Consider the following 14,337-nt stretch of genomic DNA (forward strand, 5'->3'; position numbering starts at 1 on the left):
GTTCATAGAAACACTGAGAACTAAAGCTGCAATCTTATAATAACTTTTCCCAGAGTAAGGCCCACTGACTAAAAAGGACTTACTTCCATGTAGACCTGCTTAGATGCGCTCCCTAAGTCACACATTGCTTACAGATAGGCAGTTTGAGATATCTTCCCATGGAATCTCCCAGATATTTTCTGTGGGGACTGGAGATCTCAGAATTATAACTGGTCTCCAGACTACAGTGAGCCAGTTCCCTTGTTGAAAATGGCTATTTTAAAGGGTGAATGCTATGACATTATATACTGCCATGGTGCTCTTCCCCCCATTCCTTGCCCTTCCCAAGCTATACCCCCCCAACCTCCAGAAACTTTCCAACTCAAGGTTGAGTTGGCAACCCTATCAACAGGTCTGAAGAAAATTTCCGTGTCCCCTTAATAAAGGTTTAATGTGTAGGAATGGGCAGCTGAAACTTGTCATGGCATTATTAAATAACATCCCATTAAGTCTCCATTAAAGGGGCAGGACATCTTTTCTCCAGGCAGCTGGCAACTGAGTCTTCTGTTGAGCCCTACACCTGGGAGAGGGCCACAAGTTATTGCAACAAGGATTGTCCAGCTTTCTGGCGCTTGCCAGTCACAAAGCTCTGAATTTGCACTGGCTGGAATGCTCAAAGCTTCAATATGTGTATTTTAAAAATCTCGACATCTTCCTTCCTGACAAACAGACCTGCCAGGGTCTGATGGCTATTCTTGTTTTGTTCATCTATGTAAAGGCAAAGCCTTGTATTGGTAAAATACTGGGAGTTAATCCATTCTTGGGGGTGGGGCACAGAGGCCGTTGATGTTAATTCACACTGGAAAAACAATCTTATTCTTCCCTTCAGGTGCTTATGATCCTGTTATAATCAGCTTTGAAGCAGCTCCAACATCACCTGTTGAGTGGGGAAAGAGAACAGCTAAATTTATATATATTGCACCTCTTTTAAAGTAGTACATGAAGCAAAAAAACCCACACTGGTCAATCTTAGGTCTTACCTGGGTTTAAGAATAATTATTCAAAATATGGCTGCTGTTCCTGTTCCAGAAAGCAGTCCAAGTTTACCTGTCACTAAAATATTATTACTTACTCCCCACTTCTTTGAGTGGCAAGACGTTCCAGGTGGAGTGCTTACCTGAGCTGCTGTCCTTTGGAGAAGAGTGCACAGGTGACTTATGGATGTTTGGGGTAATTTTCACCTCATAAATATGCAAGCTAAGCACAGGTAGTCGAAGAGGCCTCAGGTCCATCATCTCATATCAGATAACCTGAATGCCAAAGTGCTTCACAGTAGTGAGTGTGTGTCTGTCTTCTTGATCCCGCCCTCATTTATTTATAGGGATGGACATGGACCAGGAAAATGCAGTGCAGTTTCAGAATCATGGACCATCACAAACTTTTTTGCGTGAGATGAACTGGTTCAGTTTGTGACGTGATAGAGCAGGCCCTTGCCAGGAATCCCCAGCTGACGCTCCTCTGCCTGTCCTACAAGTCTGGTGAGGATTGGATTCATGGGGTCCAAGTTACAGTCCCCCAAAGAATGGTATCCCTATACGAATCTCAGCATTTACCAGGGAAGTGGAGCTGGTCACTAGTGGTTCAATAGGACCTACTTAAAAATGAGTTCTTGGGAGAACAAAGCATTAGTTTAATCTGGAGTAATTTCCTATTGCAGAAAAACTACAACAGAATAAGTTTTGAACTCAAATGTATTCCTTTGCTATAAAAAGGATTATTTGCTTAAAACTGGTAACGAGTATGATAATTAGAAGTGGTAATTAGAGTGACTATTAGAAGTGGTAACTAGCTATATTTGGTCTCATTGGTGGCTGCAGGAAGCACAGGACAAGATGAAGAAAACAGAGAGTAGTAATAAAGAGTGGTTAATTAAACTTGGTTTATGGCTGATTATATTACTTTACTGGGTAAGTTTTTTTAAATTCAAATGGTCTTAAAGTTTGCTTTCAGTTTAACAAAATAGAGCTGTAATAGTTGAGGACATCTGTTTCAGTGTATCGGAAGGAATGTGCATCTCCATATGCTAAGTCTCTTAGTTCCCATTTATACCCAGAAATGAACTTTGCTGGTCTTGAAGTAACCACTGGACTCAAACTTCATTTTCATATTTGTATGATAATTTACTCACATTTACAGATCTTACCAACCACCTTGATCTGATCTCAGCTATAATCACCCAGTTGCTTATGCATATTGATTCTGACTAGCCCTTCCAGGCAACTAACCCCACCTCCCCTTTTCTCTTCCTATATGTAATGGTTGAGGAATTTCTGTTTCACTGCATCTGAAGAAGTGTAAGCTTCTGCAACACAAAAGCTTACACCTTGAATTAAACTTTGTTGGTCTCAGAAGCTATTGTGCTCTTTCTTTCTTAACCCCCCCCCCCAACCAAACACACACATTCTTGCTTCTGGGCTCCATTGTGAGAATTTTGCTGAATTTTAAGATTTGACAAACTTTCTAATATTTTCCCCCACAAAAAAATGGGAAACTAACCAAAACATATCAAGCAGACAGATGGAAATCTTCACCATGCCATTGTGGCCACATTGGAGAAAATAATTTTAGAAGTATTATGGGAATAAGGTTTTATTATGACAGTTAGAATTCAAGAAGCATTTTAAGGTAGATGGTGAGCTGATATAAATTTAGTACACCTTCCGGTGATGTCAGGGGTGTGTGGTATATGCAAATGAGTTATGCAAATGTGTTGTGTTAATGAGCTCTGGCACCTCTTTTTTTACAAAATGACCCCTGCTTACAGGAGAAGACCATTATGCCTCTTAAATATAATGCCTTTTTAGAAAAGGTAGTGTAGAACCAGGGAGACTTGAGCTTGGATTGCTCAGTCTGATTTACCTCATCTACTCAAAGGGAAGGTGACTCTCCTTTAAAATGTTATGCAAAAAAACGTTTTGTATGTAGGGTTGCCAGCTCTGAGTTGAGAAATACCTGAAGATTTTGGGGTGGAGCATGCGGTGGGTGGAGTTTGAGGAAGGACCTCAGCAAGGTAGAATGCTATGGGCAGGGGTGACCAATGGTAGCTCTCCAGATTTTTTTTTTTGCCTACAACTCCCATCAGCCCCAGCCAGCATGGCTAATGGCTGGGGCTGATGGGAGTTGTAGGCAAAAAACATCTGGAGAGCTACCTTTGGCCACCCCTGCTATAGGGCCACCCTCCAAACACAGCCATTTTCTCCAGAGGAATTTAACTTGGTCCTCTGGAGATCAGTTGTAACGGTGGGAAATCTCCAGGTTCCACCAAGAGTATTGGAATTTAGGATGACCTCCCCTCCACCCCACCCTACTCTTTGATAGCATACCTGGAGGGGGAAACTAGTCTTCCACTAGAGCAAATTGAACTTCATTGGTCTTGAAGGTGCCACCAAATGTGATTAAGCACACAGAATCTTATCTGGGAGAACCAGGTTTGATTCCACATTCCTCCACATGCACCTGCTGATGTGACCTTGAGTCAGTCACAAATTCTCTCAGAGCTGTTCTGCTCAAGAGCAATTATGGGAGAGCTCTCTCAGCCCCATCTACCTCACAGGGTGTCTGTTGTGGAGAGGAGAAGGGAAAGGAGATTGCAAGCCGCTCTGAGACTCCTTCAGGTAGTAAATGGCAGGGTATAAATCCAATTTCAATCTCTGTCAAATACTCTACCTCATGAAGCCAAATTGATGAGAGAGAATCATATATGACATTTTTCTGTACTTTAATTCTACTATGATTAGTTACATATGTGAGTTGAAGCTCTTTCACTGTATTTCCAAACTGAGGAAAGTTTAAGCTAGTAAATGCCTGTAATGAAGGTGTTAAAATAGAAGAACCTGGGGGGGGGGGGCACAGGGGAGGTTGAAAATCCCCAACAAGAGATCTCTTCTACCCCTGTAGAGGGTAGGTGGTTCTTAATCCATTATGTCTTATCCTAAACCCTTTCCAGTCATTATATTTTACCATGCACATGAAGAGAACACATCCTCCCAATACATGCTGTCACCTTTTTAGCTGAAAGGGGCAGTACACACGTTTTTAGGTTCAGTATGTGTGTGCTAGAACTTAGCACTTTCTCTCTGTATCTGTGTTAAAACATAATGACCTAAATGAACTCTAGACTAACTTTTAACACTTGGAAATCAAGATTCTCTTCTTGCTGTATTTTTTTGGTCTGTCTTCCAGACTTGATCTTTACTCTTGGTAGATTTGGTAGTTGCGTACAATGTTCCTTTCTTTCAAAATGTTAAGTATTAGTGGAGAGGGACACTTCATCTGATTTGATGTACTTTTTGGAACAAGACGCTTGTCTTCAGGCCTGTTGGTAACCTAGCGCTGAACCTGGAGGATCAAGGGCCTTTAGGAGGAGGCGTCCCAATATGGTGTACTTGGTTTTCTTTCCGAAGATTTTTTTTTTTATTGAAAATGTTTGACTTGGTGTGTCTCTGCTGTTACCAAGAGCAGTATTTCACAGCTTCTGTTAGTGACTGTCCGCTCTTAACTATTCCAGATTTCTGGAGTTGTGCTAATGTGCATAGGTGTATCTGTTCAAGTGAAAATCCACGACACTTTTGTGGTGGTAAATGCAAGCGCTTCAGGAGTTCCTGTGATCATCATGACTGTCGGCACAATGATAATCCTTGTATCTACTTTTGGGGCAGTTGCCCTGCAAAAGCACAACTCAAAGATGATCAAGCTGGTGAGTGAATATGCCTTTATAAACATCTATTTAAAAAACAACAACCTTCAAATGTATCCAGGAACAGCTCTTGGTTCTGGCTGGATTTTTCTTTATGCATGGATGCAAGAGAATTAATTTGGGAGAAGGTGCAGCAGAGTCTTCTTAAAGCAAAACTGCATATATACAGGAGGGGTTAAGTCAATCTACCTACGCAGTCCTCAGCTGACTCAGAAACGTACCAAGGTCACTTAAAACTTTTCTTAAAAGGCTGAAAAATGCTTTGAGCAGCACATGAGTTTAGCCTTAAAACTGCAGGTTGAAACTAGGTTAGTCTATGAAATATATGAAATTGCTTTGCGCTGAGCCAGACCACAAGGCCATGTAGTCTACTTGGGCTGGCAATGGCTCTTCAAACTCTCAGGCAGATGGAGGCTATTCCAGCACTTGCTACTGAATCTGCCAGAAATTCAAGCGAAGGACTAGCTGCCTCTTACATCAAGAAGTTGTGTGAACTGGGATATCAAGAAATGATGTGCTTGTGCTGGGAGAGCTAGTCTTCCAGGACTATTTGGTCACCCTCTTCCTCCAGTTGTTTGTAATGAGGTGCTTAGAGAGGACAGTTGTAAGAATGCAATAACTCAGTATAAAGAATTATATATTTATTTTTATTTAATTAAGCAACACATCAGTCTGTATCATATGAGAGCAATTTATCTTGAACAGCTACCTTCTTGCGGCTCCCATTACCGAGCAACTATGGAAATAGTCTTCATCAATCTGAAACCTGCTCAAGTATCTGGTCTCAAGAAAAGAAGAAATATCTTCCAAGGGCATCACATTAACTTCTCATAGTGGCAATGAAAAGCTGGATGACTAGCTGTGACAGGGAAAAGCTAGAGAGGGAACTCATCGGAAACCAGGAGGTGCTGCTCATGAGAAATTCCCTGAGGCATGGCTGGAAGCAAAACAGCAATTCTGAGAAGTTTGCTCAGAAAAAGTAAGACAAACCCCAGCTGGAAACGGTGAGGGCTAACAATCCTCAGAGACAGCAGAGCGGACAGCTATTAGCAGCAGCTGGGAATAGGTGGGGAAGGAGGTCAGCCAAGCCAGTGTTAAGGTGGAGAGAGATTTACTGGGAGGGATGGCAGACAGAATAGCAAGGGGGAACTCCTGAGCCATGAGGTAGGAAGAGTGCTGTCAACCACCTCCTCACACTGTAGGTCTAAATGTCTGTCTGAACTGACAGGGGAATTCTGCACATGCTTGTGGGAATGGGACCAATAGATTCTATACTCTTATCCGGCTGGCAATGGGCTGCAGTACTACATGCCCATAGCCAGTACTACTCATCCACAGCTAGTGTTGTGTAAAGATCTGCTTTCTACCATAAATACCAGTCTCCTGCGTAGGGTTGCCAGCCAATAGGTGGGACACAAATATATCTTAAAATTCCAGCTAATCTCCATACTACAGCGATAAATTCCGCTGGAGAACATGGCAGCTTTGGAGAGTAGACTCCATTACATCATATCCTTGCTGAACTCCCTCCTCCCACAAATCTCTAAGAACTTCCCAATAAATAAGATGTTAAGAACATAAGAGAAGCCATGTTGGATCAGTTCTATGGCCCATCCAGTCCAACACTCTGTGTCACACGGTGGTCAAACCCCAGGTGCTATCAGGAGGTCCACCAGTGGGGCTAGAACCTCAGAAGATCTCCCACTGTTGTCCCTCAAGCACCAGGAATACAGAGTATCCCTGCACTTGATGTTCTAAAAATGTATCTAAACGCTCCCCAGCCAAAAGTGTTTTTTAACCATATATAGGCCACTTGACTTTTTTACTATTTCTAATCATTACCTCATTCCTTAAAAAGATTTGGGTGCTAAAGGTAATAGATGAATGTTGAATTTGGCTTTGTGGGTCTTTTGAAAGTAAGCTTGGCTTTTTACATTAATTAAAATTAGATGAGTAAGGGAGGCAAGGACGGCAGGGAAGTCTCAGAAAGTGAGGGTGCCAGTATTTTCTGTGAGCTTCTTAACACTTATCAGGATGTAGTCGAGTAATTTGTAGTGGTTGACTATTTAAAGTAACATCCGACTTTCCATTATCAGTTCATAGGTATGCTGCTGGCAGTCTTGCTTGTTGAAACCATAGTTGTAGTTTCTGCGTACTCCTACAGAAAGAAGGTAAGTGTGTACATGTGCACACTACTCTGCTTTTCCAGATTTGTGGTCTTGCCAGAAACAGTCTTATCTTGAAAGCAAATGTCTTCCAGGAGGTGTAAGCAGCTGATGTAAGAAGGATGAGGTCTTCCTTCTAAACCCTTGTCCAGTGCTCATTGTGCTTTCCCAGAAAGGAGTACCGTATTTTTCGGTCCATAAGACGCTCCGGACCATAGGACGCACCTTCCTCCTGGGGGTGCAATACGCTGCCTCCGCCTCTGATCCCGGCGCTTCCCCCGCGCCTGCCTGCCTGGCTCCAGCTCTGCTTCCAGCAAGCGCTGGGATCGCTCCACACTGCCCCCACCGCAAACCCAGCGCTTCACGAGCGCCGGCTGCGGAGGGGACAGCGTGCTTCCTCCGTGCCTGTCTGCCTGGCTCCAGCTCTGACGCTTACAGCAAGCACCAGGATCGCTTCCTCCGCCCTCCGATCCCGGCGCTTGCTTTAAGCATCAGAGCTGGAGCCAGGCAGACAGGCACGGAGGAAGCATGCTGCCCCCTCCACAGCTGGCGCTCATGAAGCGCTGGGTTTGTGGAGGGGGCGGGTGCTTCCTCCGTGCCTGTCTGTCTGGCTCAAGCTCTGATGCTTAAAGCAAGCGCCGGGATCGGAGGGTGGAGGGAGCGATCCTGGTGCTTGCTTTAAGCATCAGAGCTGGAGCCAGGCAGACAGGCATGGAGGAAGCACGCTGTCCCCTCCGCAGCCGGCACTCGCGAAGCACTGGGTTTGCGGTGGGGGCAGCGTGGAGCGATCCCAGCGCTTGCTGGAAGCAGAGCTGGAGCCAGGCAGGCAGGCGCGGGGGAAGCGCCGGGATTGGAGGCGGAGGCAGCGGATCCCCCCCCCAGAGGAAGGTACGTCCTATCGTCCCTTCGCTCCATAAGACGCACACACTTCCCCCCACTTTTTTTGGGGGGGGGGAAGTGCGTCTTATGGTCTGAAAAATATGGTAATTCTTCCCTCCCACTCACCCCAAAACCAAAACTATTAATTCTGAGGAAATGCAAGCGGGTGAGAAGTCTCCTGTAAATTATTATAGCATGGTAACTTGTAGTTGCATCTGTTAACACAGAAGATGATTGTTGTGTGATTGGATTCCTCCGTATATCGCACTATCCTGTGTACCACTCAACAGCCTCTGTAGACGTTTGGGGAAAAACAGGTTGCTTACCTGTAAGTGATGATCTTCGAGTGGTCATCTGTGCATTCACACCCATGGGATGAAGCTTCAGCGCCGATCCCCGATCGGTAGTACCCAAGACCGTGATTTTAATGCGCCAACCTCCTGGGAGCATGCGCAAAGCCCCCACCACGCATGCTCCCGGGATAGCGCGAATATCCCGCCAGTTCCTTCTGACCTCAGTCAGTCACAAGAATGACTAACAGCAGAGGGGAAGGAGGGCGGGTGGTGTGAATGCACAGATGACCACTCAAAGATCATAAGTTACAGGTAATTAACCTGTTTATCTTCTTCGTGGTCTCTGTGCTTCACACCCATGGGAGATTAGCAAGCCAGGCTTACCTGGAGGAGGGAGCTGGTGGTCAATTTGAATTAACAGATTGAAGAACCAGGTTACCCAGCTGCGCTCTATGATGCCTCCTGACGTCCAGGGCGTAGTGTCTCATGAAAGCCTGAGGAGATGCCCAGGTAGCTGCCTTACAGATGTCGGCTAAGAAAGCATCCTTGAGGAATGCAGTGGAAGTAGTCAGTGCCCTAGTAGAATGGGCACGGATGGGACCCGGCAGAGACCTCTTCGCCAACAAGTAGCACAGTCTAATAGCCTCCGAGATCCATTTAGACAGTCCCTGAGCTGAAATTTTATGGCCCAAATTAGGGGGCGCATAAGAAACAAACAAATGAGGGTCCCTGCGAAAGCTCTTAGTGTAATGCAGATAAAAAAAGTAAGGTTCGCTTAACATCCAGTGAGTGCAGCCTCCTCTCCTCGGCCGAGGAGGGCAAAGGATAGAACACCGGTAGAGTGACCTCCAAGTTCAGATGGAAACTGGACACCACCTTAGGCAGGAAAGCAACATCCGGTGCTAAGGACACCCCATCAGCATGGAAGGTGATGTAAGGAGGGTCAGAGTGCAAAGCCACCAGTTCACCACCTTGTCTAGCCGAGGTGATAGCAACCAGAAGAGCAGTCTTCCATGATAGCAAATGCAAGGGACAGGGGGCTAAGGACTCAAACTGTTTCCCTGTAAGCCTACTCAACACCAAAGGAAGGTCCCAGGAAGAGGGCACTCTGGAAGGTGAGTATAACCGAAGTAAACCCTGCAGGAAATGTTTAGTGTGCCCGTGCGTGAACACAGACTTCCCTTCCACCAAGGCATGGCGAGCTGAAATCGCAGCCAAATAAACCCTAAGAGAAGAGTGGTTAAGGCCAGCATCCACCAGGGATAAAAGAAACTCAAAAACCAGTTCAAGTCCAGCACGCTGGGCTAGCACACCCTGCTCCTGGACAAATTTAGTAAATCTCGCCCACTTGCTGCTATAAGAGCAGCGAGTCGAAAGCTTCATACTATTCAGCAGGACATGTCTAATCCTGCCAGAGAATGCTGGAAGCTGATCCTCCAAGCAGTTAACTTCAGATGAGGGACATTGTGATGAAACAGGGACCCCCCCCCCCCCGAGCTAGTAGGAGGTCTGGTTCTGGAGGAAGCATGTGATACTGATACCACCCCCCCCCCAAGCCAGGAGGATCGGAAACCAGTTCTGCCTGGGCCACCAGGGAGCGATCAGAATGCACGCCAGTCTCTCCCGCATCAGCTTGTGGAGTACTCTGGTGAGGAGAGGTAATGAGGAGAGGTAATGGGGGGAAAAGATAGAGGAACTTGCTCCTCCACGAAACCAGAAGGCCGTCCCTCAGGGACCCTGGCCCTTTCCCCCCTCTGGAGCAGTAGCAAGGACACTTGCGATTCTGCACTGTCGCGAAAGCATCTATCTCTGACTGTCTCCAAAGTTTGAATATGGGAGTCAGAACCCGTCAGTTCATTTCCCACTCATGAGGGGTCTCTGCCCCTCTGCTCAGAGAGTCCGCCCTCACATTGAGCTCTCCCGGCAAATGCAAAGATGTTTGCTTGGATGCAATCTTCCCACAGGCTCATTGCTAAAGCGCACAGCTTTCTGGAGACCGTGCCCCCCCGTCCATTGACATAGGCCATAGCAGTAGTATTGTCCGTCAGAATAGCTACAGCCTTGTTTTCCAACAGGGGCTTGAAGGAAGTGAGGGCTAATCTGATAGCAGTCAGCTCCAGATAATTGATGTGGTGCTGCGCAAAAGAACAGGTCCATGGACCACCGACATTCAGGTCGCCCAGATGAGCCCCCCAAGCCCATAGAGAGTCATCTGTCAATATCGTCTCTGATGGGGATGGAAGTTGGAATTGAGCTCCTTGGAAAGGTTGGCTCTCACCTTCCACCAGTCCAGAGAGCAGAGAACCAAAGCGGGAATGGACAAGGACCTTTGCCGAGAGTACAGCAACGGATTGAAGCACCTTAGGAACCACAGCTGTAGTGTCCTCATGCGAAACTTCGCGAAGCAGAGAACATTCGTGGTGGCTGCCATCAACCCCAGGAGATGCTGGAACTGCAGCAATGTCCCCCTCTTTTGGAATTGCAGATGAGAGACCAGAGCAATAATATCCGATGCTCTGCCCTCTGGAAGGATGGCTAAGTGACGCGTGGTGTCCAGAATCGCACCAATGAATTGCACCTTTCTTGAAGGTGTCACATGTGACTTTGCGAAATTCACCTGGAGGCCTAAGTCCTGAAGGAGACTGAGGGTTAGTCTGAGGTGAATGATAAGCTGAGGCTTGGAAGTGGCCATGACCAACCAATCGTCTATATAAGGGAAGACCACTACACCCTGCAGACGCAGGTGGGCTGCTACAACCACCATCGTCTTTGTAAACACTCTGGGTGCTGTAGAGAGTCCGAATGGGAAAGCCTTGTATTGGTAATGGTCTGGTCCTGTGGCAAACCTGAGAAAAGCCCTGTGGCTCAGCCGGATGCCGATATGAAAGTAGGCATCCTTCAAGTCCAACGTGGCCAACCAATCCCCTTCCTTGATCAGTGGTAGGATGTTCTGCAACGTGAGCATCCAGAATTTCTGGTAGGATATGAAGATGTTCAAGTCCCGCAAGTCCATAATTGGGCAGAGCCCACCGTCCTTTTTGGGAACAGCGAAGTACCTCGAATAGAATCCTTGCCCCCTGAGGGGAGGTGGAACCAGTTCTATTGCTTGCTTGGTCAAGAGGTTCTGAACTTCTTCCAGCAGGACCGGCGTAGGGTGAGCAATCACCAATTTTGAACATGGGGGAAGCTGAACAAATTCTATTGCATAACCCTCCTCTATGATGGACAAGACCCATTTGTCAGTGGTAATAAGCCTCCATGCTGGTAGAAAATTGTAGAGGCGTGTCAGGCCTGAGGAGGGAGAAGAAGGGTAGATGGTACGAAGGCCAAAGTCAAAGACCCTGCTTAGGGTTTCGAGAACCTTTAGTTTTGGCTGAATGTGAGAATGGCGAAAAAGTTTTTTATTTGCCTCCAGAATAAAGGCTCTTGTTGTACTGTTGTGGAGTATGAGGTTTCCATGACCTCTCTGGTGACTTGAGAGGATATGGTTTCTCGGACCATTGTCTAGGATTTGGGCAAGGTCGATTGGGCGAGACGTAGATGGAACTCCAAGATTTCTGGATGTCTTGATGCTCTTATCCATTTCTTGGAGGACAGAGTCTGTGGTAGAACTAATAAGTCCTTCCCCCTCAAATGGGAGATCCTCAACCCACGACCTCGTATCCAAGTGTAGTGCCGTAGAACGAACTCAGGAGTGACATCTCAGGGTCATTGCTGATGTCAAAGTTTTGGCTGCAGTATAGACCATATGTTTGGACGCTGTCAGTTGCTGTTTTGAAAGGAGCAAGCCCTCCTTCAGTAGCTTCCTTGCAGAGGCTTGTTTTTCATCCGGCAGGGAGGTTAGAAGTGGTGTGAGCTGCTCCCAAAGGGAGTAATGGTACCTGGCCATGCATGCCAAATAACTGGAGATCTTAATGGCTAAGACACCCGCCATGTAGAAATATCTACCAAAATTGTCCAGTCTTTTACTCTCATTGTTGGGAAGTGCAGAATGGGTTTTCTTGGCCTTAGATGAGGACACAACAATGACTGAGTTGGGGCGAGGGTGACAAAATAAATACACAGTCCCTTGCTCTTGAACCCTATACATGTGGTCCAACCTCCTTTAGGAGATGGGGGTTGAAGCCGGCTTCGCCCATGGCTCCTTAATAGCCTGCTGTATGACCTGGGTCACAGGTAGTGCTATAGGTGTGGATGTGTCTCTTTGAATGATGTCAAACACCGTGTCATCGATCACAGGCTGAGGCTGCACCATGGGCAATGACAGAGTTTGAGCCAGTCTCTTAATAAGCTCCCCATAGGACTTGAGATCCTCTGAAGGAGAAATAGGAAGATCCTCTGTGTTCTCTGCTCCGGAGATTGCTCAGAACGATGTTCATTATCTGACTCTGGTGCCGATGCAGAGGAGGAGTCATTACGCTCCATACATTCAGTTAAATGCGGCGCTTCTGGGGCATGTTCTGGCGTGCGAGACTGGGAAGCACTGGTCCTTGGTCACGATTCCAGCAGCGAGGTCGAAGGCTTGACCAGAGCCAATCGATACGATACCCTGGAGTGATGGGAAGCCTCCGAACGTTGATCCCAGTAGGGGTTCTGCGGAGGGTACCAAGGGTAAGATGCCTGGTATGGAAATCCCCCGAATGGGTACGACCATAGACGAGGGTCCCAGTTCGGTAGCGGAGTCAGGCACTGGAAAGAATCGGGCTGTTCCCACTCATCAGGTTTGGTCACCGGCGTCGATGTGATCCTCCTTCAAGGGGCGTCGACCTCCAATGGCGAAGTGGAGTCCGTGCTGCCGTGTGACGTAGTTTTCGGTGAAATCGATTGATGGGTTAGATTGATCTCTGGTTCAAAGCCGGAGCAGGAAGTTGGCTTCAGGTCGTTTGGTCCCAAGGGGCTTTTCGATCGTGCCGGGGAAGCCAGGATTCGTTTTGGTGGCGTTGGTTGCACGGCCATTGGGTCTGAGTGCCTCTTCGGTGGTGGAGAAGGAGTATGCCGATCAGTATGCCAACGCTTCTCCTTCGCCTTCTTTGGCTCCTGCAAGGAGCGCTCCCTGCTTCCCTTAGCCTTCTTGGCTGGAGTGGAGGAATCGGAAGCTGACACCGAGCCCGCATGCTTGGGGGGGCGGTCGGTGCGGAAAAGTTGATTCTATTGACTCGTCATCGATGGTGACGTTGGTGTCAAAGCCGAAGCAGCGTTCGCTGTCTATGTTGAAGCTGCCATTTGCGGGGTCAAGGCTGACTTCAGTAAGGCCGCCGAAAGTCTGGCCGCTCTGTTCTTTCTGGTTTGCCTTGAAAACTTGGAGCAGTGGTGACAGGACTCAACCCAATGTCTGGGGGGGAGGGGGGAGGGAAAAGGGTAATGTATGGAGAATGTATTAAGTGATTATTAATATTTTATTAGTATTAGATATAACTGCCATATGTTACCAATAAAAAAATTGTTTTAACCCAAACTCAGAAGACACAGAGAATGTCCATCCGGAGGCGGAATTTTACTCCCGCACTTATGACAGCGCTTTTCCATAGAAGCAACAAGAAAAGGGGGGGGGGGAAAGGGAGACCCCGAAGGGTCAGAAACCCCAACTATCTACAATAACAATATTTTTGTTAAACTGTTAACTACAAGAAAGGTACCCGGTAAGGGCAGAAAAGGTAAATACCAACCAGAGAAGCCGAAACGTGACTGTCTAACTCGGAGGTCAAAAAGGAACTGGCGGAATCTCTGCGCCGTCCCGGGAGCATGCATGGTAGGGGCTTTGCACATGCTCACGGGAGGTTGGCGCATTAAAATCCCAGTCTTGGGTACTACCGATCGGGGATCAGCGCTGAAGCTTCATCCCATGGGTGTGACGCACAGAGACCATGAAGATGATCCTTCAAAAGCAAAATGCCACATGGTGCAACTTGGCTGCTGTAAGTTGGGGGCATTGAACAAAATTGCCACATTTGCTTTAGCAAACCTCTGAACCAGGCTTCTTCCATTAGTGCAACAGGATGCAGTTTTGCCTAACTCATCTTCCTCATTACACCTTCCGAAACAATGTGGCATTTTGCTCCAGAGGATCACCTGATTCTGAGCAGAGGCTTTTTAGGGTGCAGAGGGGAATGCCAGAAGAAGGTAAGGAAAATGTGTTTGTTCTCATTCTGCTAAAGAATGCTAGGATTAAACACACTGTGGTGCTTTACTCTGGATCTCAGAATCCATTGTGCCCCAGCCAGGTAGACTGTCTGCATCAGGCATTTGTGTGGGATGATATGTTTCC

General features: G+C 47.0%; 1 protein-coding gene across 1 annotated transcript in view; it reads left to right on the forward strand.

Annotated features, from left to right (window-relative positions):
• Positions 1-1,258: 1,258 nt before the first annotated feature.
• Positions 1,259-14,337, forward strand: part of LOC132590147 (CD63 antigen-like) — a 33,626-nt gene continuing 20,547 nt past the window's right edge. Inside the window, exons 1-3 of the mRNA XM_060263055.1 lie at positions 1,259-1,946; positions 4,547-4,735; positions 6,832-6,906. Coding sequence (XP_060119038.1) covers positions 1,872-1,946; positions 4,547-4,735; positions 6,832-6,906 — 339 coding nt within the window. The 5' untranslated portion in view covers positions 1,259-1,871. The remainder of the gene's footprint in view (positions 1,947-4,546; positions 4,736-6,831; positions 6,907-14,337) is intronic.

Source organism: Heteronotia binoei, chromosome 21 (assembly GCF_032191835.1).
Source record: "Heteronotia binoei isolate CCM8104 ecotype False Entrance Well chromosome 21, APGP_CSIRO_Hbin_v1, whole genome shotgun sequence".
Lineage (NCBI taxonomy): Eukaryota > Metazoa > Chordata > Lepidosauria > Squamata > Gekkonidae > Heteronotia > Heteronotia binoei.